We start from the raw sequence: 24,250 nt of genomic DNA, 5'->3' as shown, positions 1-24,250 counted from the left end.
GCTTGTTGGCGAGGCTTGAGTTGCTGTGGTGAACTATAACTGCGGGGCATCAATGCTTCTCTTCTGAGATTGATTGAGCACAATCATTTTTTTTAGGGAAACAATAATTGCTTGTTGATCTGCACTGAGTATAATGGATTAACTAACATGAGGATCTTGTTAATTGCACATCGCTTGAGTGTTAACCTTATTTGCATCTCCTTCATTTTGAAATACAATCCACTGTAGTGCAATGATACCATAGTAAAAGTACAATTTTCAAGATTCATCAAGTGTGTGTTATAACAGCAGAGGTTTTGTCTAGATTTTGGTATACTAGTTTTTATTGCAATAGGAGATTTGGCTAAGAGGATAAAACTTTGGGTAGGCATTGAAAGTTTTAGATCTAAGACAAGCTTGTAATAAAGATTTCTGGTTTGAAACATTTTTGAATATGGCAGTGAAAATTTTGGTTAATTCTTTGAAGACTCATGCTTTGGCAAGGAAGGGTACAGCTTGGAAAAGAGACTTGCATCAAGAACTATTTTATTTCGACATTAGGCTAACTCTGGCTATAAGGCTGAATATAATGACGACTGCAAATTAGATCTTAAATATTGCAGTGGAAACCTTGGCTCTATAATGAATTTTTTAGTTTGTGAAACACTTGCAGCAATGGTTTTGGTATTGCATAACCTTATTTGGCTAAGATGACAATTTTTTCTCTAGAAATATATATTGGTTTGAAGAAAGCTTGGAGTAAATGGTCTTAAGTGGAATGAAGTATGGTTACTACAGTAGAATTTTTAGCAATGCTTGCAGTGGACATTTTCTATTAACCGCAGTAAAGGAGGGCTTGAATATGAGTGTGAGTAGATGGTTGCTTTACCTCTTACTATGGTTTTGAATGCTTCTTCTTGTGATGACCTGGATTTTCGTTATTTAATTTTGGTAATTAATAATGGACCAGTTGTACGAATAATTGTTATTGTGCTTTATTCGTAAGTTGTATGTGAAGTGGAATGGTTTTCGTACGTATAATTATTCGAATTTCACGGTTTGGGGGTCGTGTGAAGTTTGAATTTTTATACGTTGGGATACTCAAAACTTCCTTCACGAAAGTTGTAGAGCATGTCAATACGAGTTCGTGGACATGAGGAACGCGTCAATCGGAGTTCGTATGAGAAAGTTATGGTCTGCGGAAGTTTTGGAAAAGTTCTATAAATAGGGGTTTCCATTTTTAGAAACTTACTATTTTCATTTTCTCACTTTCCATTTCCGGAAATCAGAAAACTCTCCGTTCTCTCTCCTCACCCGCGACTGACTCGACCCGGACCCGATGTTCCAACCTGACTTTTTCAGTGAGCTCCGGCGGTCTCCAGCAGTGAAACTTTCCAGATCAGCTCGTCTCCTTCGTGCACTCCTCCTTGTGGCATCCTCTAGCCTCGATTCTCAGTGGCAACGACGCAGCAAGGCGGCAAAAGTTGGTGTATTCGGACCTGGTCTGAAAACGCAGTTCCGGTGACGTCGTGGCTTCATGCTTCCTGTTATGAGTTCGTAGAAGCCTCCCTGATCGATCTGTGGTGGTTGTTTGAATCGATTTACGTGGAAATTGGTTCAACTCAGATTGAACAGTGATTCACGGTTTGTGAGGTAGTTTTCGACCCTTTTTGCTTAGATTCTGACTTGAGGCTAATAATGAAAGTTGATAAGCATGCTGAGATGAAGATCTTTGATGTTGGGAGTTTTGTGAAATAGTGAGTTTTGGCCGGCGGCAGTGCGCCACCCCTTGTGGTGGCATTCTGGCGGCTTTCCGGTCGTTTAAGGGACCGTTTCTGGTATTATATATCTTCTACTCGTCGATACGACCGTTTCAATATATAATACGCAATTTTTGAAGTTCGTATGAATTTGTTATGATTTTTACTGTTGCAGACCGTTTGATTTATTCAATCCGTGAGGATCCGAGATTCCGATCGACATGTGGTTTGGGCATATCGATTGTGGAAGTATTACGGAGACTTTGGGAAGTCTCAGAAGTGGTTTCACCTAAATTGACGTTACTTTGAAATTTTAGTTCGATTTGGGGATTCGAACTTTATTTAATTGTGATTCGTTGACTAAATCAAGGTACTTCCTTAGGTGCTTGACATAGAGCGTTCTGTAAGCAGTCTAGTGGTGTGAAGACACAGCAGGAATTTCAAGGTGAGTAATCTCACAAGGTTCATTTACAAACAGAATTACCTTTATCATTTCGAGAGTTATTTATTTAACTACAAACTATAGTTGATATTAGTAGGCATTCCTGAGCGGATGACTACGTGTGTGTGTGTGTGTGTGTGTACATATTGACGTGAATATATATGTGTTGTTGGATTTTGTTGATTTATGAAAACAATATGCATGAATGATGCTTTTTATTGTTTTGTGTTGTGGCTTTTCGGAAAACAAATGATTGTGGAATTGTTGATTCGATTTGTTTTGAAAACCGTTGAGATTTGTGTAACATTTTGAGTCCTGTGCGACTTCTTTAATGTTTTATTCCGAGGCACTGAGAAATCCGAGGAATGAAGGTCTATGAGCAACCTTGGGCAGCATATCAGGTAATCACGTCTTTGGCCGGACGAGTGGTTACGAATTCAGTTAGAGCTCTAGTCTGTCTACCAATTGTGATTCATGGGGTAATGGGGCAAAGTTATATCTAACTCATGAGATTACGTGTTTTTAGGGAACAAAGTGTGAGTTACTTCCTTATTAATAGTTTTTAAGGGGACAAGGTGCAAGGTGTTTTCCTTATTAACGATCTGATAGAAATCAAGGAGTGAGTTGCTTTCTATGTTACGTTTTGATAGAAACCAAAGAGTGAGTTGCTTTCTATGTTACTTGCTTTTAGGGAATCAAAATGTGAGTTATTTTCCTTATTTCCAGTGTGAGTTGTGTTGATTGTTTTGAGTTACTCATACGAGCTTTCACAAGCTTACTGAGTTTGTTGTGTGACAACCCGGTGCACTATTCAATGGTGTAGGGGTTAATCCTGCAGGTCAGGATAATCGTGGCTGAAGTTGGGGAAGCATACCTGTAGCTTAACGGTAGGAAGCCAATTTTATGACTTTACCGTTATTTGGACTTCCGTTGTAGTAAGCTCTGAGGAGCATTTACGTTTTATTTTGTTGTTGACAATTTAATTCGTAAGCTGTGTAATATATAACTCTGTGAGCTAGTGTATATTGACATAGTGGGTTTAGGGCATCAGTATATACTTGGTTTAAAGGGGAAAATGATTTCCAGGTATTTTGTATTGATGGCTGTTGGGTTAAAAATTGCACAGAGTGTAAAATGTCACCCAACGTAATTTCATTCGTATTCATTAACAGAATAGAGTTTTAATTATTTCGGGTTCAACCCATTTAAGACAGAATGTGTCTCTTAATTACAATCTCTTGTTACAAGAGAAACACCCTTTGATTCCATTTATAAAGAAACCAATGTGTGGTTGTTTGTTTTTGCGGCTGCACCCGAATTTTGAAATGGGTTGCCTACGTACCCAGGAGGGGATCAAGCCACTCGTAGTTCAAGAGTTCCAATAAGTGAATGACCCATTGGAAGGCTTGGATTTTGGAATAGGAATAGTGTTTAGGATGCGGTTGCATCTAGATTATTTAATTCTAGATTGCCTACATACCCTTGCGGGATCAAACCACATGTGGTTCCAGCATTTGGAATTTAAATGGGTAGATGACCCATTTATTTTTGGATTTGTCTTTGGGATATTTGTGAGGGTTTAGAGCCCTTGCATTTGCTTTTGGGTAATTTGGAAATGATTTTATTTTTCTGGTGTTTGGGTGAATTTGACTGGTGGAGTCAGGGATTCGATTTGAATTTGTGGTTGCATCTAGTGGGTCGCTAGATTGCCTACATACCCTGTGAAGGGATCAAACCATTGTAGTTCTGACGTTTTGGGGATTTTGGATTTTTCTTGGTTTTGTACCAAAATGATATTTTTTAGGTTCCGGAGCATTTTTTACGAAACCAAAGCCTGGGAATTTGGAAATGGAACCCATAGCATCGAGTAAACTCCTAGTTGCACTTTTAAATTTTTGCCTGAAGATCGGAGGCACCCATCGAGGTTTTCTTTTTCTCTTTTGGACACCCAGATTTATTATGGGTCACCATCAGAAGCTCCATGGAGGCCCAAAGTGATACAGAGGCCCAGCTGCTATATTTTCCCAATTTCCTTTTTCACCTCCTTTTTTCACTTCTTATATTTCTTTCTTTCTTTCCACCGTCTTTACCCAAAACCCAGATAGAACATGAGCTCGGCCCTACTGCCAAGTCGAATTGGAGATGGGTCCGAAGATGGAATGTGATTTGGAGATGGGAGCACGCATGGATCTTCAACTAGAGGAAATCTCTCAACACTTAGAAGCTTGAAATTTGCTGTTGTGCTTCCCTGTGAGAAATTGGGTAAGAATACTCCCCACTCAGTTCTTCCGGCTTCGTGATTTAAGGACCCAGGTGCTAATCTCCCCTTTGTATTGCATTTGACAGTGGTTGTGACAGAAGTATTAGCTAGAGCTTAGCCTTAGCGTGCATTGGGTGGGCACTCAATTCAAAGACTCCGTCGTATTCTGGGTGAGTGGTAGGTGAGGCCAAATTCCCTTTTATCACCAGCCAAATCAATTGTGAATTGAAAATTGTGATTGTCTGGGTCTTCTTCCTTTGTGTTCACAAGCCCAGCTCTACATCAATTTAATTGTTGCACTTAATTAAACCTCTTGTCTTATGCATAGCTTAATTAAGAGCTTGCATGAATTGATGGTCTGCAATGCCACTTTGTCAGCTTCTGCAATTGTGTTGGACACTTTATTAATTATGCCCTTTTGTTTTATGCATAGCTTAATTAATCTATCTCATGGCCTGCACATCACCAGAGCACTCGTTCTTCGTTTTTTCTTTATACATATATATTGCTTTATGCTTTGTCAAGTTCTGGGATGGTTTGGATCACATTGACCATACTTAAATTAAAGGTCCATGCCCAGATAAAAGTGCCACCGCCAAGACTTTTTTCATTTGGCTTTTATATTGGCACCGCTTCGAAGCTTTTTGGGACGCAAATATTTCAAAGCTACTGCATTGAACTTTGAAGTTTGCTTAGTCACCTTCGCTGCAAATTCTCATCTTTCTTTCTTCCCTTGACACGCTGCATCCACGAACACATACTTGTCACCTCTTGAAATCAAGTCTAGACTGCCTCATTTGATCGTCTTGGCCTTTTGCAAGTATAATATATAACCTGTGCATCAGATTTGTCTTGGAATTGGCTGCCACAAAGTGTGTGTTTAATTTTGACAACTTGAGACTCGCCTTGCAATTCCACTGCACAGCTTTCTTTCTTGCCTGTCATCTTTTGGTGTTAAAAGCCTCAGACTGCCTCTGACTATTTTGGCCTTCTACAAACATAAAGACTTGTGCACCAAATTTGTTTTTAATTGGATGCTTCAAAGCTTGTATTCAATTTTAACAAATTTGTTTGTTGTGCAGGTTCAAGCAGGACAAGTGATTGTAGTCACAGTAGTTTTAAAGTCTCGAAGCTTTATTTTGAGGGTGAGCTTCCTTGTTTATGTTTCTTTGCACCGATTATGCTTCTTCCTTTTTTTTTTTGAATTGGTGCTTCTGGAAATGAAGTATGGACTCGGGGAAGGCTTTTGGGCTTTTGTGGTATTCAAGGAATGAATTATGGTTTTGTTGTTGTTTGGCAGCAGATTCGGTGAAGCATGTAGCTTTGAGTTTCTTTATGGTTTGAAACTGCTACAGAGACGCTGCTGCCAGGATTTGAGAGAGCAAGGCTTGTTGCTGCTACAATATAGGAAGGCCCGCTGCTGGGATTTGAAAGCGCAAGGCCTACACCAGAAGCGCCACTACGATATGTTCATCGGGACGCTGCCCGACATGTTCATCGGGACGCTGCCCGGCATGTTGGTTTTGACATCATTGACACCCGAAGGTGCCGCTGTGAGGAGGGCCTGCAACAGAAAAGAGAAGGTGGTGAAGAGCTATGGAATGAGGTCCTGAACCTTTTGTCTTCCAAGATCCTTTGCTGCTTTCTCCTTATGCTTTTCCACCCTTGCTGTGCTCCGTTGCGTCCTCCTGTGCCTCTTCACGTTGCGGCCTTCTCCCCCCTTTTTCTTTTCATGTGGTGCTTATATACTGCACTAGAGATGAGTTTGGCTTGTGTACCACGTTGAAAGTTTTAGAGTTCAACTTGAAGTGAAATGGCTGGACACCTTATCTCCTTTCTCTTTTGACGTCCAGATTGGAACTTTTTTTGTAACTGCTTGTCTAGAGTTTCAAACAAGCTAGAAGTCAGATGCAAACCCAATACAAGTAGCTTAAAAACTCTACAGTTTTTTTTGTTTTGTTTAGAGTTTTATTAGCTAATCAACTTGTCCGTCCTTTTTCTTAATTAGAGGCTTTTAAACTTGTTTAAATAAAGCACTCATATTTCTTCCCATGAACGAAATTAATTGCAATTGGGTCTGCATTTTTTCCATTTCAACAATGGCTGAACGATCACGCATGTATAATTATGGGATTGTATATCGATTTTTATTTATGTTAAAAATCAGGGACGTGACACTGGCGTGACACTTCCAAAGAGAGCTTGAATTTGGTGACCATAAATAGAAGAAAATTTCATTCTAGCATGAACATAATTTGATGGTTGTGGTGATAAAAAATTGAACCTCCATCTAGATTCATTAAGAAAATGCATGTATCCATAGCCACAAGGATGTTTGCTTGTCTGTATTGAGTAGCAGATTAACAAGTGGCCTTGTTAATTGCATAAAACATGATGTCAAGTATGGCTGCATCTACTTAACTATGGAAATGAAATACTACTTGCTGCAGTGGTTTGCCACCACTATAAATTCTTGTTTCCAACTTTCATAGTTGAAGTCCCAAGTCTGCAACTGAATATGAAACTGTACTGAGTAAACAATATTAACAAGGAAGCCTCTGCTAGTTTCATCCAACAATAATTGTGAATAACACGAGCATGCTTGAATTGAAGAGTTGCAGGACGAACAAATTATCTGAATCACAACTTAGTCCCACCGTGATAGCCAAAATGTGAGGGTTCTTTTAGAATTAAGCATTGACTATGCCAAAATCAACCCAATAATTGATTAATTGGAAAATTTTGTGTGTGATTCAGATAATGAACAGAGCTTGAAGGCGCAAAGCGTGGTGTGGGAGCTAGATATACATTGCTGTGAGAGAATTTGAGGGTTTTTAGATATGGGGATTCTGGAAAAGTGGATTTGAAGAAGGTTTGGGGAGAAAATGGCCAAGAGCTGGGTTTATGCTTGAAGGCTTGATTGCTTTGGTGCTTCTAAGTTTTCTGGGTTTTGCTCGATGCCAATTCCAGTCCCAAATCTCCCTTTATATTGGCTTCATTAGGAACACATGATTTCTGGATAAAACATTTCTTCTTCAACCTAGACACAATTTCTGTCCTAAAATTGGGGAAAGATGTGCTTACTTGAGAGATGAGGATTTGGGAGAAAGCAAAAGTTGCTACAGCAGTGGACAATCGCTGCAACAGAGGCAACCGTAGTGACATGAAACCTGGAACGAGGTAAACGAGGAAAGTTGAGGATTTTGCCCTCATGGTTTAAGGAGGAAGAAGAAGAATGTTCTATAACTGGTCAGAAGGTTTGCCTTTCACTACCTAGCAGAAGGAATCGATTGTTCTTGAGGATTCTTAGTTCGATCTGTGTGTATACAATTCTGCGGGGAAGAAGGCAAGATTACAATGAAGAGGAAGAAAGTTGGGCTTTGAGTTTTAAAGAAAAAGGTTGGCATAAATCTCATATTCACAATTTCGCTATCGATTTAAGTCATTGGGCTTGGATTTTGTAACTCCCCAAACTGCACCTCACCAGGTTGAGCACATGACAGTGCCGCGAGTCTCTAAAACATAAACCGAATACCAAATTTACGTTCTAGAGAACCGCAAGGCATTTTTGTTTGATAAATTTTTCGTAAAATGCACAGCGAAGATTTGAAATACTTTTGAGGTGAAAACTTCTTGAAATTACAAAATTCAATTTGCTCATCTAGAACTTTGTCATTTTCGAATAGTTGAGGAATAATAGACTTAACAACACAGTGACCATAACAAGTGGCAAGGAACAAGATCGAGATTGACATTTGGAACCTGGCTTCCGTTAGAAGGAGTTATTGAATTCTGCACATCCAGCTCCATCCGCTACGATCCCGTTACCAATGCAAGGTACCTGCAACCACATTGTTGTAGGGGTGAGCGTTCGTCCTCGCTGCTCAGTAGGGGCTTCACCCCGGTTAGGTTTGAAAACTTTTAACTTTAGTAGTGCACCAATATGAAAACATAATCAAACCATTTTACTTAAAGAAACAACAAACTTTTAAAAAAAAATTTGACTCAAAACCGATGCATGAGACATAAATAAATACAGCGCTACATATTACCTGATGGCCGGTCCCATAGACCCACTACACGACCTTACCTCACATTATAATTTAAAACCAGGTAAGCGTAGCGAGAGTGTCCACTACCTAGCTACACACACAGAACTGGGTCGTCATTACGTTCGCGCACCTCCGACCGGTGTAGCTAACCCTCCGGAGGTTAAGGGGATCGAACCCAAGGAAGTCAGTGTCACCCTTCGTTCTCAAGCCATCACACATTTTCTCACGGTTTGGTTAGTATGCATTGCATTTTAACGTAACCAAGCCATTCAACACATCATGCATCATAACCAAATTAAATATGAAAATAACTAACCGAGTGAGTGCCGAATCCCCTACCTGGATTCCGAAACTTTACCATTTTGCGTTGTCCGGAATTCACGAATCTTCCATTCCTCGGGTGACTGGAGTCTTAAGTTCCAACATCGTAAGTGACTAAGTGTTAACAACTCGCCGAATCAAATATTTAAAGTCTCGACAATTAAAATAGTCGTCCGACCAACTTTTTCTTGTTTGACCAGGATATGACCAACATTGACCCATAGTTGACCAATCTTGACAAGTTCGATAACTATCTAAATTATCGAACATTTTCCTTGGAACTAGAATATCAACCACTTACAACGAATCATGTCTTAAATGAAATTATTTCACTTTCATATTCATTGCGCCCAATTTACTAAGCGCACCCAACATTTTAACATACCATGACGAACTTTCTATTTAGATAACAGAGTCTCAGTGTGTAGCGTTCAACATGCAGACAAGCCAAGATAAATAAACCATGATTATGCCAAATTGCCAAGTCAATTTCACCTCTATCCAATATATCATAACATACCTTAGTTAATTTTTAATAACAAAAATGGAACAACCACGTGCAATTCAACCACACATATCCAAAATTTCCATCAACCACACATAGTCGAGAACCTTTAAACAATGATTTGATTCTCAAACTCCAACTGTTCTCAAGCAGCATCACCATTTATATGATTATTCAAAACCAAGCATTGAAGTTAATAACTGCTCAACACAACCATCATCCAGTACATATCCACTCCAAATTCGAAATTCATGACCATCAAACTCACAGGAAATCATCGGATATCAAGTTCACCATTCAAAACTATATTCTGGACAAAACAACCAAGTCGCACAATTTGATTCTCATAATCCCCAGAAAACCTAAAATAAAAAGAATGTAAAACTAGCCTAAAAATATGAAATCACGAATCGGATAATTAAGACGATACATTTTGGCCTAAATCTGATAGGGCTCACTAAAGTGAGTCTTGAAGATCTCGTCGTTCCCATTCTGAAAAGCTATCATACGTCTCAAACGGACATTCTGGTCAAAAGTTAGTCAAATCTGATTCAAAATAAAAACCTGACTTTTTGTACGAGTAACTCGAAAGGTCCAAAACCAAATCTTCTTGAATATTCCAGCGGCTAATAATCTCATTACGCGTGAGTTACCTATTTTCCAATCACTCTTCTCGATTCTACGCCGCTTCTTTGCTTTTATGGTTTTCTGGCTAAACTGGGCACATTCTCGTCCTACATCAGCTCCTCCGACGAAGAACACAGCAACCGAAGGAATTCTTCCAACTTAACCATTCAATTACCAACAAGCCGGTTAGCTTCCAAGATTAACAAACCAACCTCGAATTCAACAAGGAAGTAACGAGAATGGTTTACCTTAACTAGGTTAATCACGGCTCCAAGCAGAAAGCATTCAGATTTCAAGGTCGATAGTCTTGCTACTCTTCGATCACGCTCGGGTTTGCTTCCCACTTCTCAAATGATGAAATTTAGCGTGACCAAGCCCGAGTTCCTGCTCTAGGTTCATTATCAACATCGAAATTAAAGCAAGGAGCCTAGAAAATCTGCTGTGCACGGTGGTTTCGACAGAACCCGTAAACGCCCAAAACCAAATCATTCAAAACTTAAACGATTTCAGAAACAAATTGATGTAGGACGAGAATGGACCCAGTTTAGCCGAAAAACCATAAAAGTAAAGAAGCGGCGTAGAATCAAGAAAAGTGATTGGAAAATAGGTAACTCACGCTTAATCAGGTTACTAGCCGCTAGAATATTCAAGAAGATTTGGTTTTGGACTTTTCGGGTTTCTCGTGCTAAAAGTCAGGTTTTGATTTTAAATCAGATTTGACTAACTTTTGGCCAGAATGTCCGTTTGAGACGCATGATTCCTTTCCAGAATGGGAACGACGAGATCTTCAAGACTCACTTTAGTGAGCCCTATCAGATTTAGGCCAAAATGTATAATCTTAATTATCCGATTCGTGATTTAATATTTTTAGGCTAGTTTTACATTCTTTTTATTTTAGGTTTTCTAGTTTATTTTGGATTTGTTTTGTTTTAATCCGTGGGCTTTAGGATTTCATTGTTAGTCGCCCCAGGGTTTCTTTTCCCATATATAAGCAACCTTAAACAGCTGCAGAACTATCTTATCATCTTTTATCAATAAAATTGAGATTATTCTCTTTTATCTCTGGTGGACTCCAGAATCTTTATTTTTGGTTTCTTGTTGGTAAACCTAGTTATCAATCCGTCTGCGTCAGGTGGTATCAGAGCAGGTCTTCCCTGTCTCTCCTATTTACCTTGGTAGCAATGGGTGAAGTTACAAAATTAGATATCGAAACTCTCACAGCAGCGTTTACCGCTGCCATCAACACCATGAACAATCGGATGGACCAGCAGATTGGAGAAATTCGCGGGTTGTTGGGAGAGAGAAACAACCACAACAACAACGATCAGAATAGAGGCAGGGAAGGAGGCCAGCGAGTTAGGGCTCCACGTGGTGAAGTTGTTGTTAATACTTCAGAGTCTGAGTCTGAAGAAGAAATTGTGCAACATGAACACCAAGGACAAGCTGACCAGGATTACAAAGTCAAGGCTGAGATTCCTTTCTTTTCAGGCAACTTGGGTGTAGAAGATTTTCTGGATTGGCAGGTTGAAGTGGATAACTTCTTTGAGATCATGGAGGTTCCAAAACACAAGCAGGCTAAGATGGTTTCTCGGAAGCTAAAAAAAGATGCTGCTTATTGGTGGAATCAATTGCAGAGTTCTCGTCAGAGGCAAGGAAAAAAGCGTGTTCAAACATGGAGGAAGATGAAAGGTCTTCTTAACGAAAAATTTTTGCCTAGAGATTTTTCGATCAAGAATTACCCTCCTAAGGTTTTTGAGAAGAAGTTAAAGTCCAAAGAGTTTTCTTTGCCTGTTGACATTAATAGTTTATCTGAAGAAAAGTCAGAAGAATTTCTAATGGAAGATGCTCCACAAGAAATCATCCATCATGACCAAGAAGAGGTTAAAGATGAAATTGTTCATGTAGACATGGTTATTAATAATGAAGAAGTCTTGGAGCCTGAAATAAATCACTCAGAACCAGATATCATTCAAGAATGCAACCTTGAGAGCGAGACGAATCTACGAAGGTTGCGTATGAGAGCCAAAATGCATATGACAGACTCATCTTTGGCGTTGGGTTCATGATTGTGCCATCAAAATTTGCAGAGGATCAGGCCAATAATCCACAGGTTCAATTGTCTAATTTTTTCTCAGGTCTTTTGTCTACCTATTCTTGTCTTTTATTCAAGATGAACTCGAGGGCGAGTTCCGTCATAGTGGAGGAGAATGATGTAGGACGAGAATGTGCCCAGTTTAGCCAGAAAACCATAAAAGCAAAGAAGTGGTGTAGAATCAAGAAGAGTGATTGGAAAATAGGTAACTCACGCGTAATGAGATTATTAGCCGCTGGAATATTCAAGAAGATTTGGTTTTGGACCTTTCGAGTTACTCGTACAAAAAGTCAGGTTTTGATTTTGAATCAGATTTGACTAACTTTTGGCCAGAATGTCCGTTTGAGACGCATGATAGCTTTCCAGAATGGGAACGACGAGATCTTCAAGACTCACTTTGGTGAGCCCTATCAGATTTAGGCCAAAATGTATCGTCTTAATTATCCGATTCGTGATTTCATATTTTTAGGCTAGTTTTACATTCTTTTTATTTTAGGTTTTCTAGTTTATTTTGGATTTGTTTTGTTTTAATCCGTGGGCTTTAGGGTTTCATTGTTAGTCGCCCTAGGGTTTCTTTCCCATATATAAGCAACCTTAAACGGCTGCAGAACTATCTTTTATCATATTATCAATCAAAATTGAGAATTTTCTCTTTTATCTCTAGTGGACTCCAGAACCTTTTTGTTGGGTTTATTGCTGGTAAACCTAGTTATCAATCTGACTGCGTCAACTGGGCACATTCTCGTCCTACATCACAAATCATAGTACGACGAAGAGGACGACGAGAGGAGTATTTTTCCTACCACATGCAGATCTTTCCATCGCCGGAATTTGTTGAAGAACAGTCGGAAAACACGAAGCTTCCCGACTTCAATTTTCTTCCCGGAGCCGTCGGTTGGACAATCTGACTCCAGAGAGACGTCGGCGACGAGGAGAGGAAGCTATTGATGCGGTTTCGCCGTCGCGAGGTGGTCGGACGGAGGAGATTCCGTCTGATCTCATTTGCGGAAGCACTATTTATAGCCTCCTTAATTGAATTTCAACGGCTACGATGAAGAGGTGGGAATTTGGACGCCTTCGATTGCACCATGAGTTTTCTTTTTTACTTAAAATGAATTTCTATAATTCTCCAACTTTAGAAATTCATAATAAATAGTTCCTAAGTCCGAAAAATTTTCCAAAAATACTGACGGACTCTTGACATTGTGTACTTCAATGTCAGACCCTTAAATTGAAGATGTAACCTTGTGAAAAATTTCAATAATTTATCCCAAGCATCTTACTAATTACCAAGATTATAAATTCAGTCTAGAATAATTTCACTTTACTACCTTAAATATTTCCAGGGCTCATAGATCTCGGGCCCAAAATCGAGATCACTAACGACGCTAAATCAATAAATGAGCATTATATATTTCCGTAACCTTCCATATTACACACACTTCTGTAAGCCCCAAGATCGTAGTTGTAGCTTGAGCCACATGCGTGGCATGACACTTAATAAGGCATAATCGAAAGAGAATTACAAGATTGAGAGTTTTTTTCTAACATAATGGGTTTTAAGCTATTAAAGCCCATAATTTGTAGTTTTGCGTATTAATGTCATCTATATTTTTGTATTGGACTTTAAATGTCTATTGGACATGAATATTAATTTTCTTGGTATTAACAACTTGTGCCATAAAATGTGTGTTAGTCGAGGGGAGGGGTGTATTCGCATGTAATCAATCAAGACTTCTGACGTCAATCATAGAATGACTTCATAAGTTTACTCCCTTTCTTTGAATTTCTCGCCTAGAATTGAAGATATACATTGAGAGGATTGTCCTTTAGTTTTCGGAAGAAAATTTTACACTAAAAATATTATTCTAATGATTCTTTTTTTGGCATAACAGTTATCATGTATTAAAAAGAAACAGGGCAAATTACAAAAGAAGACCCACCTGGGCCAACTAAGACAAAACTGAAACAAAAGCCCAATGGCAAAGATTCAAATTGAGTAGGCCATCACCTTGTAATCCAAAGGAATACTAAAGCCATCACTGCCTGCAATTTTTTTGATACAATCAAAATATAACCATGAAAACCTTATTTAATGCAATTCAAAACCAATTAGGTCAGTCCTCTGAATGAAATAAAAGTACATACACAAATAACAAAAACATCTCATCTTACAAAATAGGGACACCCATATCTTCAAACAAAAGTTTCTCTCTCACCTCGAGAAACCCTAAGGTCCGAAACCGCTTGAATCCCTTCCCGTCCGGCGGCGCCAGGGCATTGGCGTTGGCCTCCGGCCTCGCCGCCGCCATGGGGTTTGCTGTCAAATGGGAGATCTACATGTCCATAGGAGTCGGTCGGAGGAATATGCACGGGCTTCGTCAGATGGTTCGGCTGGGAGGGTGGCAACGGCGGTGTTAGTGCTTTACGGTTTGGTAAACGATCTCTGCTGCTTGGTTTGGATCGCCGGTGCAATGGTTGATTGGTGGTGGGTTTCGAGGCCTGGATCAAGAATTGTTTCTGGGCTGATGCATGTCGCGACAGCCGGGCACGGAATGGCTTCTATCGCTGGGATTAGGGGTCATCATGGGCCGGGCTAGGGCCGGCCCTACCCTAAATTTTAGGGCTTAGGGTAGGGCCGGGCAGGGCCTAGTCAAAGTCAACAAAATTTAGGGCCGGGTAGGGTAGGGTCGAGGCTTAAATATGCTAACCTTTACCCGCCTGAAAAGCCCGAGTCACTAGGGCCGAAAGGGCCGGGTCGGGCCGGCCTTCCAAATAGGGCCGAAATGGGCCTAAAAGGGCTTTAATTTGTTTAAGTTTAACAAAAAGAAATACATTATTTTTTTTCCTTAAAATGTGTCTCCATAGTCATATAGGCAATATAAGACTCATTGTTTTTTGTTGATCATATTTAATATATATATATATATATATATTGAGATTAGTTTATAAGTTATAACATTTATAAATATTAGTTAATGAGGTTATATTTAATTAACTATCTCTCTAAATCTCTAAATTAATTTTTATTTAACAAAGGAAACAAGAATTAGAGAAAATAAAGCTTAGGAAATCAATTACCAAAAAAAAGATAAGTTGTATGTTATAGAAAAAAAGAAATTTATTTTTTAAATAGAAAATAATTAGGGCTTAAACGAGCGGGCCTAGAGGGCCGGGCCGGGCTTGGCCCTAACGGGCTCAAACGGGTAGGGCCGAAGGGCCGGGCCGGGTTTCAATTGCATGGCCCTTACCCTACCCTATTTGAGAAAGGGTCGGGCCGGCCCGCCCTAATGCAAGGGTAGGGTAGGGCTTCGGCCCTATGGGCCGGGCGGGCTTTGGGCGGGCTTAGGGCCGAAGGGCCAAATGATGACCCCTAGCTGGGATGCTGGCGTGGCAGGGCGGCTTGTGGTGTTGCCGGTTGGGTGATGTGGGTCGGCCGGACCTAGGCCGGATGGTGATGCACGACGGGGCTTTGGTGGAGAAGTTAGACTAGACCTTACCAGATTGATGGGCCTGGTGCTATTCCTTAGTGGATCACCTTATTGGGCCACGAGCAGTTGGGCTTGGGTTCTGACCTAGTCCATTATTTTGGGCTAGGTTTTAGGCCCTTAGTCCAACCCTATATTTATTAGCTTTTGTCTAATTTCTATGTAGGTCTTTTCTGGGGCAGTCTAGTGGATTTTTTCCTATCTAGTTTAGTATTGGATCTTGGTCTTGTCGACTTAAGTCTCAGTGTCTCTAGTTGTACACCAATTGAGGTCTCTAGGCGACTAAATTCACTGGTTTCAAAGTTAGGTTGGGAGGGTCAGATTCTTCTATTTTCTAGCGCCGCCGGCGTAGTACCACATGGGGATCCCTCTATGTCTACGATGTATTCAATGTCAAATGAGTGACCTAGTTCTATGTACCACTGTAAGTACTAACACATCTTCTTGTCTGTCTTATGGCAGCGGAAGGGTATGTTAGGCCATCTTCAACCCTGGGCTAAGGGGTTGGTATAGCCCAAAAAACACCATTTTCCATCTCCAACCCAAGGCTATGCTATAACAAAAACTAATTTGGGGGGCTAAAAGGGCTAAGGGCTGGGCTAAACATAGCCCTTTGTTTAGCCCTTGGGCTTCTTCTTCATGGGGACCACGCTGGTGGCCCAAAATTTTGATCAACAAAACCAATGGCTGAGATTAAAGGACAAACAATAAAATAACATGATATTTAAATTTATAGCCCTAAGGGTTGGAGATGGTAGAAATTATAGCCCTTACCATTTGCATGAATAGTGATTATCGGGGGCTAAAATTTAGCCGGGGGGCTTAAACCCCCACAGCTGGAGATGGCCTAAGAGTCATTCTGGCTTTTGATCAATATATTGACTTTTGTCTTCTTTTCAAAAAAAAAAAAAATCTCATCTTACAAAATAAACAAATGACACACCTTTTTTTTCTTTCTTTTTTCTTTTATCACACAACTATCAATCTTATTGTCTACTAGGTGGACGTAAGTTCGCTTATTCAGGAATTCTTGCAAACACATGTAACAATCTCTCAATGGCCCCAAATTGTGAAATAAACAGCTCTTCTGCCGGAGGAAAAAAAAAAACAACTGCTCCAGATTCACTCCTGCACGCGCTGAAATGCAACTCTATCAAAATCTGAAAATTTGACACATACGACATTTTCTAAGTGGCACGTACATTAATACATGCAGCAGCGCAAAAGTAGTAAAAATTACAGATGATAGTACTGAAGAAAAGAGTTGCAATTACGAACCTGTTAGGGATCTAAAAATTCAGATCAGGCTTTCCTATTACTCATGTCAAGCTCCCTGTGAATATTCTCATCAACTTCACCACTTATTTTTATTTTCATTTTCATTGCTGTGGTAAGCGATCCTGAACAGAATTTCTTCATTTCGGGGCAGTCCTTTATAGTTATGTCTTCCATGGATGGCCAATCTAAAGCACATTTTTCTCTGGAAAAACTTACGAGATTTGGTAGATATTGAAGAGTCAAAAGTCTGAGATGAGGGAACATGTTGTTATCCTCTGCTTTTTCACCCTCTTCTGCTGCTACTATTTCTTCCAACCTGTTGCACTTACTGATTTCTAGTTTTTCGAGGTTCACAAGACTTCTTGCAATGGAAGAAGAGCACACTTTTCTCAAGCTTTCACATCTATAGACGGATAAATTTGTTAGATGCTGAAAGATTTTGATGTCCATGATCTGATTATTTATTTGTAGTATTCCTTGATCAGGTTGGTAAATATTTGACGGTGTTTCCCTTGATCCTTCATCTTCGTTGACCCTCGACCTCCTCAATTCAAAAATCTCTTGTAGCGAAGAACACTTGGACACATGTATCTTCTCCAATTTCTGCAATCTGTTTTGCATATATGTTGGTACCAAATGTGATATTTTGTCACAACTTTCCACCTTTAGTTCTCTTAGTTCGCAGAATGAGTAGGGAGAGAGTTGGTTGTGCCATATCTCTTCAAAGTTGTGCATATGTTCAAGATACAGAAGTCTCAAGAGTGGAAAATCAACCTGCAAATACCACCTAGTCTGTAATTACTTTTCACTACATCAATTTCCTCTTAGGCTGCATTAGTAATAGACATCTTAAAAAACTGAACGAATTCATGGATGTAACAAATACTGTATGATTGATTCAAGGCTTAACACCATACTAATTAAGATGATCAATGTAAAATAATGGCAATGATTTTGACACTTCATTTTTCAATATATTTATTATTTGCATTACATATTTACAAGTGCAGTGCAAGTGTAAAACTGAAACGTCAAAATGAAAAAATCATCTCCCTAAGATTATCTCTACTACTATAAATGGAAACCATTCTTTTGGTGTCAAAGGCTTCACCAAAATTTTGATTGACATATATGCCTTTTGAATAAAATAAACCTTAATTCATATAAAACACATTGAAATGTCATTATGGTAAAATATCAGAATCAAATAAAAGAATATCAGAAAAGAAGAAAAGAGTGGGTTAAAAACACAATTTCAATTCATAAATTGTTGCATGTAGTTTCTTAACTTTTATTCTCTTTTGTGACTGAAATTTGAGACCAAAACGTATCAAATTTTTTACTATTACCCTGGGCATCGCACATATATGAAGCTAGTACCATTAAGGGAAAATGCTCATTTACCCAATTTTAGCTTAAAATTTGCCCACTTGCTCCACTAACTGTTTTTTAACCCCGTTTACCCAAAACACTCTAAGGGATTATTTCCCCTTTACCCAATTAATTCTTTTTTTCTTCTTTTTATTTATTTTTGGGACTTTTTTACCCTCTCCCCCCTCACCGATTTCTCTCTCCTCCCCCCTCACCGATCTCTCTCTCTCTCTCTCTCTCTCTCTCCAGACGACGTCGGATTTCTCTCTCCCTCCCTCCATCCCTCCAGCAGGTTGCCCACGACGCCTGCTCTCGCCATCGTGGCGCCGAAACTCGTCGTCGTGCTCTCCGCGGCCAAGCTCGACGCTAAGCCAACGGTCCTCGTCGCTTAGAAGCTCGGCAAGGCCGGGGTTGACCTTCTGAAGGAATCGACTATGGACTGAAAACTGTTATCTGGGACTGAAAACTGCCATCTGCTATTGTGCAGTCATAACCATAAAAGTTGTTACATTAGTGCCCCCCAGTAGACTTTGTATTGGGGGCCAATGATGACTGCTTTATTTATTGACGGACTGAAAACTGCTATTCCAAAGTAAATGTAATGTTAAATTGCAGTAGTCGATAAATGAAAAAAATTGTGTGGTTTGTGTCAGTCTAGTGGGGGGCAGTAGACAGAATATTGACCCTCAAAATGTGGGTTTTTAGACATTATCTGTTGTTTTGAATGTGAATAACTTTTATAATCTGTGAAACATAGGAAGCGGTGTAATGTTTGATGGTCTATTGGGGGGCAGTAGACACATTAGTGCTACCCAATAATGTCTTTCTTAGGAGATAGTAATCATCTCTTGTTGATTTGTTTGTGATAAAGTGCAATACACTGTGAATCCTTGAAACTGGTGCAAGTTTTAATGGTTTAGTGGGGGGCAGTAGGCACATTACTGCCCCCAAATAATGTCTTCATACGATGTCAAAACCCTTCACTTAACTGGTGCAAGTTTTAATGGTTTAGTGGGGGGCAGTAGACACATTACTGCCCCCAAATAATGTCTTCGTTTTAAGTCAGAACCCTTCACTTAACTATCATTGACAGATTATTGTACTTTAATAAACTCAAAACAACATAAGACTTATCAAAACTCTAATTTCAATGATTAATTAACCACAGTTAAGAAATTAGTGGGGGGCAATAATCTGTCTATTACCCCCCAATAGACCACAGTTTTGACGTCGTCCGAGACCTGCAAGGGAAGCCCAGACCCGATTCCGGCGTGGAGCTTCGGAGCTTCCTGGACATCTGACGAACAAAACCGGCGAAGCCCAGAAGGGTTGGGATCGTGGAGTTAGATGGCGTCATCCTCTGGTGGTCCGACGGTGGGACGGAGCGGCGGCGGTGGAGGCCGACATCGATAGTGGAGTGGTGGGCATGGTGGCTCAGAGAGAGAGAGAGAGAGAGAGAGAGAGAGAGAGAGAGAGAGAGAGAGAGAGAGAGAGAGAGAGAGAGAGAGAGAGAGAGAGAGAAATCGATGAGGGGGAGGAGAAAGAGATATGAGTTTAATTTGTTAATTAAAATGAGAGCAATACTGTCAAACACTGTTAGATTGGGTAAATGGGGTTAAAAAACTCTTAGTGGAGTAAGTGGGCAATTTTTGGCCAAAAATTGGGTAAGTGGTCACAGCCCCTACTATTAAATAGGGGCCAAAGGCCAGGCATTTAGCTGTAATTTTCTTGATCAAGTTACATTATATAATGTTTATCGATCTTTTCTTTGTTTTGTTTTTTGGTTAACAAACATTGGGCCCATACCAACATAGAGCCACTACTGAAACATGGTGACCAGTGATAATGTATGTACCTGCAGACATGTAACAATTACCTATCATTTAGAGTTTTAGACATTTACTTCCATGCAATAATCTTTTGTTTTTCTAATTTAAAGTGCCACATTCAGACCGAATATAAAAATTAAAAAAACAAAAGTGCCAGACACACGTATCATCTTTTCTAAACATTCTTCAGAAATGCAATTTTACCGGAAAAGAAAAGGAAAAAAAAAAAGTACCTTGGGGTCGAATAGATGTTGTACATCGACATCATTCGAGTTACTTGTTGGAGCCAAACCATTCAACCACTGACCACTGAATCGCGGAAGCGTTCTGAGTTGTAAATCTAACAATTTAGAGAAGTTGAGCTTGCAGACTTTTTTACTACATATCCCAACGAGGCTTGGTAGTTCTGCAAGTTCCAACTGTGTCAAATTAGGGAAGTTGATCTCCTTGGCTTCTTCCTCATGATGATGTCCCGATTCTTGCCAAGCAACAATAACTTGCAACGATTGGCAGTCGGTTAATGTTAGACTTTCCAGGCGGTCAAACTGGCTTTCTGTCTTCCAAACATGCCTTAATGCATCCGCCCGGTGTATGATTAAACGTCGTAGTGATTTAAGCGACCCCACTGGCAGTAATCCATGAAAAATCTCCTGCAACCTCTGTGCACCATAGATCTTCAGTGAAGCCAAGACAGGAAAAACTACAGGAGTAGTTTCAGCACGTGTCAAGTCAACGAGATATTCCAGAGCATCACAGTGTGTGACCGTAAGACCCTTCAAGTTTCCACCGCACTCTGCATCTACTACATTGAAAGGGTGGGCCAAAGTTTCATTTCCTAGGTGTAGAAAATGAGTTGTCTTTAGCAACACAGAGACTTCCAGAAGAGAGCAGTCTGCGCCAAGATCTTCAAGTCTCAAGAGGTTGTCACGAGGATTTGCAGGCAATTTGTAAAGTGGTATACTGCGGAGAAACTTGGGTACACGTCTTTTATTTTTTAGTATACAGAGCCTAAATCTTTTAAGCTTAGCAAATAGATGCCTGCTGTTTTGCAGAATATCAACAGACAGAGTGGTTTCTAAACTCGTCAACAAAGACAACTGCAGTAGCTCCGATGAAAGTTGAATAATCCGCACATCATTCCAGTCCTCGAAGCTACCCCACAAGTACAATTCTTCTAGTTTGGTTAAACTTGATATGACACCTGATGAGATTTCTTGAAGTTCCGAACAATCCGCCAAATCTAGCAACTTTAGATTGCACAAGTTTTTAAATTCCTCAGGTACATACTGTATGGAAGATCCACCTAGGCGGAGTATCGTGAGTGTCCGTAGGTCCCCAATCATAGAAATTGTTTCCAATCTGAGTTCTAAACCCCTTAGACACAGTGTTTGAATGTTTCTCATAAGTATCGGAAGTGATTCCAATCTTGTTCTAGACATAATAGCAAACGTTATCCATGTATAAAGACCCTTATAAGGAACTGAGATGTCTAAGACTTTAAGATCTTCCACTCCATTCAATGTGCCTAGTGTGCCCACATTGGACCTCTCTTCATCATTTGTGCGTGACAACAACAAAAGCTCATGAGTACTTTTATTGGCTGTTAGTGAAGTACAAATGTATCCCCGGGACCAATTCTCCAGTGGCACTCCGTGTCTTACAAGAAATGTGCCTTCACTCTCATCAGAGGCTATCCGTAAGCCTACGGCACGCACCACGTCATGCATTCTTACACACTCTTCTTTGCCACTGTCCAACAATAAATAGCAACTTTTGAGTGTGTAAACCAAGGCTTCTACACCATCCCTTGCTTTTTCAACTTTATCAATTCTTTGAAAGACCCGAAGCCCAAACGCATGCGTCACCAAATCTTCAACAGGTATATCAGTGCTTTCTCGAAATATACAACACAGCAGAAACAAGGATTTGACCCGCTCACTTTCCAGAAAGTCGTAACTCAACCTAATTGGATGATACACGTTCTTCTTCATTCCTTGAATCTCTCCCTCAAAAGGTTGAATGTCTCCCTCAAAAGGATTTTGTAACAGTCCGAGTGCATAATTCCAGCTCGCTCTCGGTTTCCCCCGTAGTGCGCTTCCCAAAGTCGAAATTGCAACTGGTAATCCATCACATTTCTCGAGTACCTGTTCTGCTATCGAACGCAGCTCGGGATCAGATTCAATATCATCTCCAGCCATCTTCTTAAACAGACTCCATGCATCACTTTCGGGCAAAACGTCAATGGGGAATTTCTTTCTAGCTTCTTCCATATCATTGAAGATATCTTGGTTTCGTGATGTTACCAAGATTTTACAACTGTTTAGACCACTGGGAATCCCTATTTCCCGCAAATCCAGCGTTTCCCAAACATTATCTAATACTACAAGAACTCTCTTAGCAGATAATCTATTAAATAACTTATCTGCTCTTGATTCTAAAACCTGTTCTTCAAGTTTCAGGCCCAGCAATTCTGCAATATCAGATTGAATCTTACTTATATCAGGTTTGTCATTAACAACTACCTTTGCATGCTCATCAACTAGACCCTCCTTCTTTGCTCTGATAACAACTTCTTTCACCATTGTTGTCTTGCCAATTCCGCCCATGCCGCATATGACAATCAGATTGACTTGATTCCCTTTCAGAGCTTCCATCACACCTTCAATGATTGATTTTCTTGATTCAAAATTCATAATGTTGGATGCCTGGGAGGAGCTGGCCCCTTCATGTCTGGCAGCGAAGCCTACAACCTCAAACTTGTTATCAATGAGGCTATCGACATCCGGAGTCATCTTCTTCGCTTTCCTACTCAAGGAATGCCGTATCTTCAAATTGGGGAACCAGCCATTTGAGCAGCATTCCGCCTTTGCTGTTCGCTCGTTTTCAAAACATGTATCCTTGTCTCGTAAGGTTCGATCCACCTGGTCCAACCAGATCTCAACTTGGTGAAGAATAGTCTCTGAATTCCTGGTCGCTGCTTCAATTTTTTCTGCCACGTCGCGTCTTTGGGCATTCAGCCTCTCAACTTGGTTATTGAGACGAGCAACGTTACTCTCATAGTGAATCAGATAACCAAACTGTCGCAGAACCGGTTCAACTGTGTACTCTGCTAGTTTTCCAAGAACTGATGAAACGATAGCTTCCATTTCTTTGAAACTTTTTTTTTTTTTTTTTTTTTGTGTAGGGCCAGAAGTGAAACAAACGAATAATAGAAAGATCAGAAGGGAGGGAAGGAAGGAAGGAACGACACACGAAGAATTGAATCGAGGAATGATAACAAGAAGCTGAGGAGGAAAGAGAGAGGAACAACTAACGAAAGCAATAAAGGTGTACACAGAACAACTGCAATCTCGAAGAGTCGATGGTAAGGGAAAAAAAAAACACTAGGAAAAGGATGCTGTGTTTTTTAATGAAATCATTTACAGACGAACATGGAAGCGAATGAAAGTAATCTACGAAGACAATCACCTTTTTTTTCTTTTTTTCTTTTTCTTTTTGTGGATAAATACAGATGCACAGGGAACAGATGAAGCAATCACAATTCACAAACACAGCAAAATGGAAGAAAGAATCAACTCAAAGTCATCTCAAGCCATAATAAATAGTTTTTACTCGTTCTTTTCCGATTTTTCTTGACTAGAGAATACAGATCACTAGGCAGAGCAATACCAAAGACCAGAAGGACTCAATGGAAAGCAACATAAGAAAGTGAGATCAATAAAATTGAATTGCATGCAAGACGTACGTACCTCTGCCTTTCTCTGCTGAATTTTTTCCCTAGATCAGATCCAGAAATGCAGAATCTAGACAACACCGGATATAAAGTGAGAGAGCACAGACAAACGAGTCAGTAGTGGAGACATGATTTGATTTTAGGTGGGGCATTCAAAAGTTCAGATAATCTTAAAATTTTGAAATTCCCCGAGGCAAAGTTCCTCTATCAGTATTGGCGTAAGATTTACCATCTTACTCAAATTGCAACCAGTATAGAATAGAGGGGAGGTAGAGCAGCAAAAATAACCTTTTCACTGCAGCTTCTTTGCTCCTCCTCCTCCCTCTGCTCTCACTGCAAACACCAACCCAGTAAAAACCCTATCTTATCTTCTGATCAAACAAAGTCGGGTTTTTACTGAACTACGAAATGGGAAGAAATGGACAAGCGTGATACGACACCGTTTCAAATCAAGGCCAGTCCAGTAATTTCCCTTCTTCGATTCTCCACCTAAGAATATTCCATCATCTTCTT

General features: G+C 40.0%; 1 protein-coding gene and 1 long non-coding RNA gene across 6 annotated transcripts; one reads left to right on the top strand and one right to left on the bottom strand.

Moving 5' to 3' along the window:
- Positions 1-4,271: 4,271 nt before the first annotated feature.
- Positions 4,272-6,263, top strand: LOC112174373. 2 transcript variants are annotated; one of them, XR_005802318.1, is made up of 4 exons: positions 4,272-4,443; positions 4,528-4,622; positions 5,524-5,586; positions 5,745-6,263. It is a non-coding gene; the product is annotated as an uncharacterized LOC112174373 (long non-coding RNA). The 2 variants fall into 2 exon arrangements; XR_002925997.2 differs by lacking the exons at positions 4,272-4,443; positions 4,528-4,622 and having other exon boundaries at positions 5,277-5,586.
- Positions 6,264-16,418: 10,155 nt separating this feature from the next.
- LOC112174070 (probable disease resistance protein At1g61300) lies at positions 16,419-24,243 on the bottom strand. Of its 4 annotated transcripts, XM_040507732.1 has the most exons (4): positions 23,754-24,243; positions 20,238-23,160; positions 16,805-17,578; positions 16,419-16,686 (listed from the first exon to the last, which is right to left on the bottom strand). In XM_040507732.1, exons 2-3 carry the CDS (start codon positions 23,148-23,150, stop codon positions 16,829-16,831), a joined length of 3,663 nt encoding a protein of 1,220 aa, XP_040363666.1. In that variant the 5' UTR covers positions 23,151-23,160; positions 23,754-24,243; the 3' UTR covers positions 16,419-16,686; positions 16,805-16,828. The 4 variants fall into 4 exon arrangements, with proteins under 4 accessions (XP_040363666.1, XP_024167536.2, XP_040363667.1 ...); XM_024311768.2 differs by having other exon boundaries at positions 20,238-24,243; XM_040507733.1 differs by having other exon boundaries at positions 16,419-16,663; positions 20,238-24,243.
- Positions 24,244-24,250: the final 7 nt, after the last annotated feature.

The sequence above is a fragment of the Rosa chinensis genome, chromosome 6 (assembly GCF_002994745.2).
Source record: "Rosa chinensis cultivar Old Blush chromosome 6, RchiOBHm-V2, whole genome shotgun sequence".
Lineage (NCBI taxonomy): Eukaryota > Viridiplantae > Streptophyta > Magnoliopsida > Rosales > Rosaceae > Rosa > Rosa chinensis.
This window is presented reverse-complemented; position numbering and strand designations above follow the sequence as displayed.

Coding starts and splice junctions, on each gene's coding strand:
- LOC112174070 (XM_024311768.2), bottom strand. CDS start 23,150: ATGGAAGCTATCGTTTCATCAGTTCTTGGAAAACTAGCAGAGTACACA. Junction 17,579..20,237: donor AACATCTATTCGACCCCAAG/GTACTTTTTTTT, acceptor TGGTATTTGCAG/GTTGATTTTCCACTCTTGAG.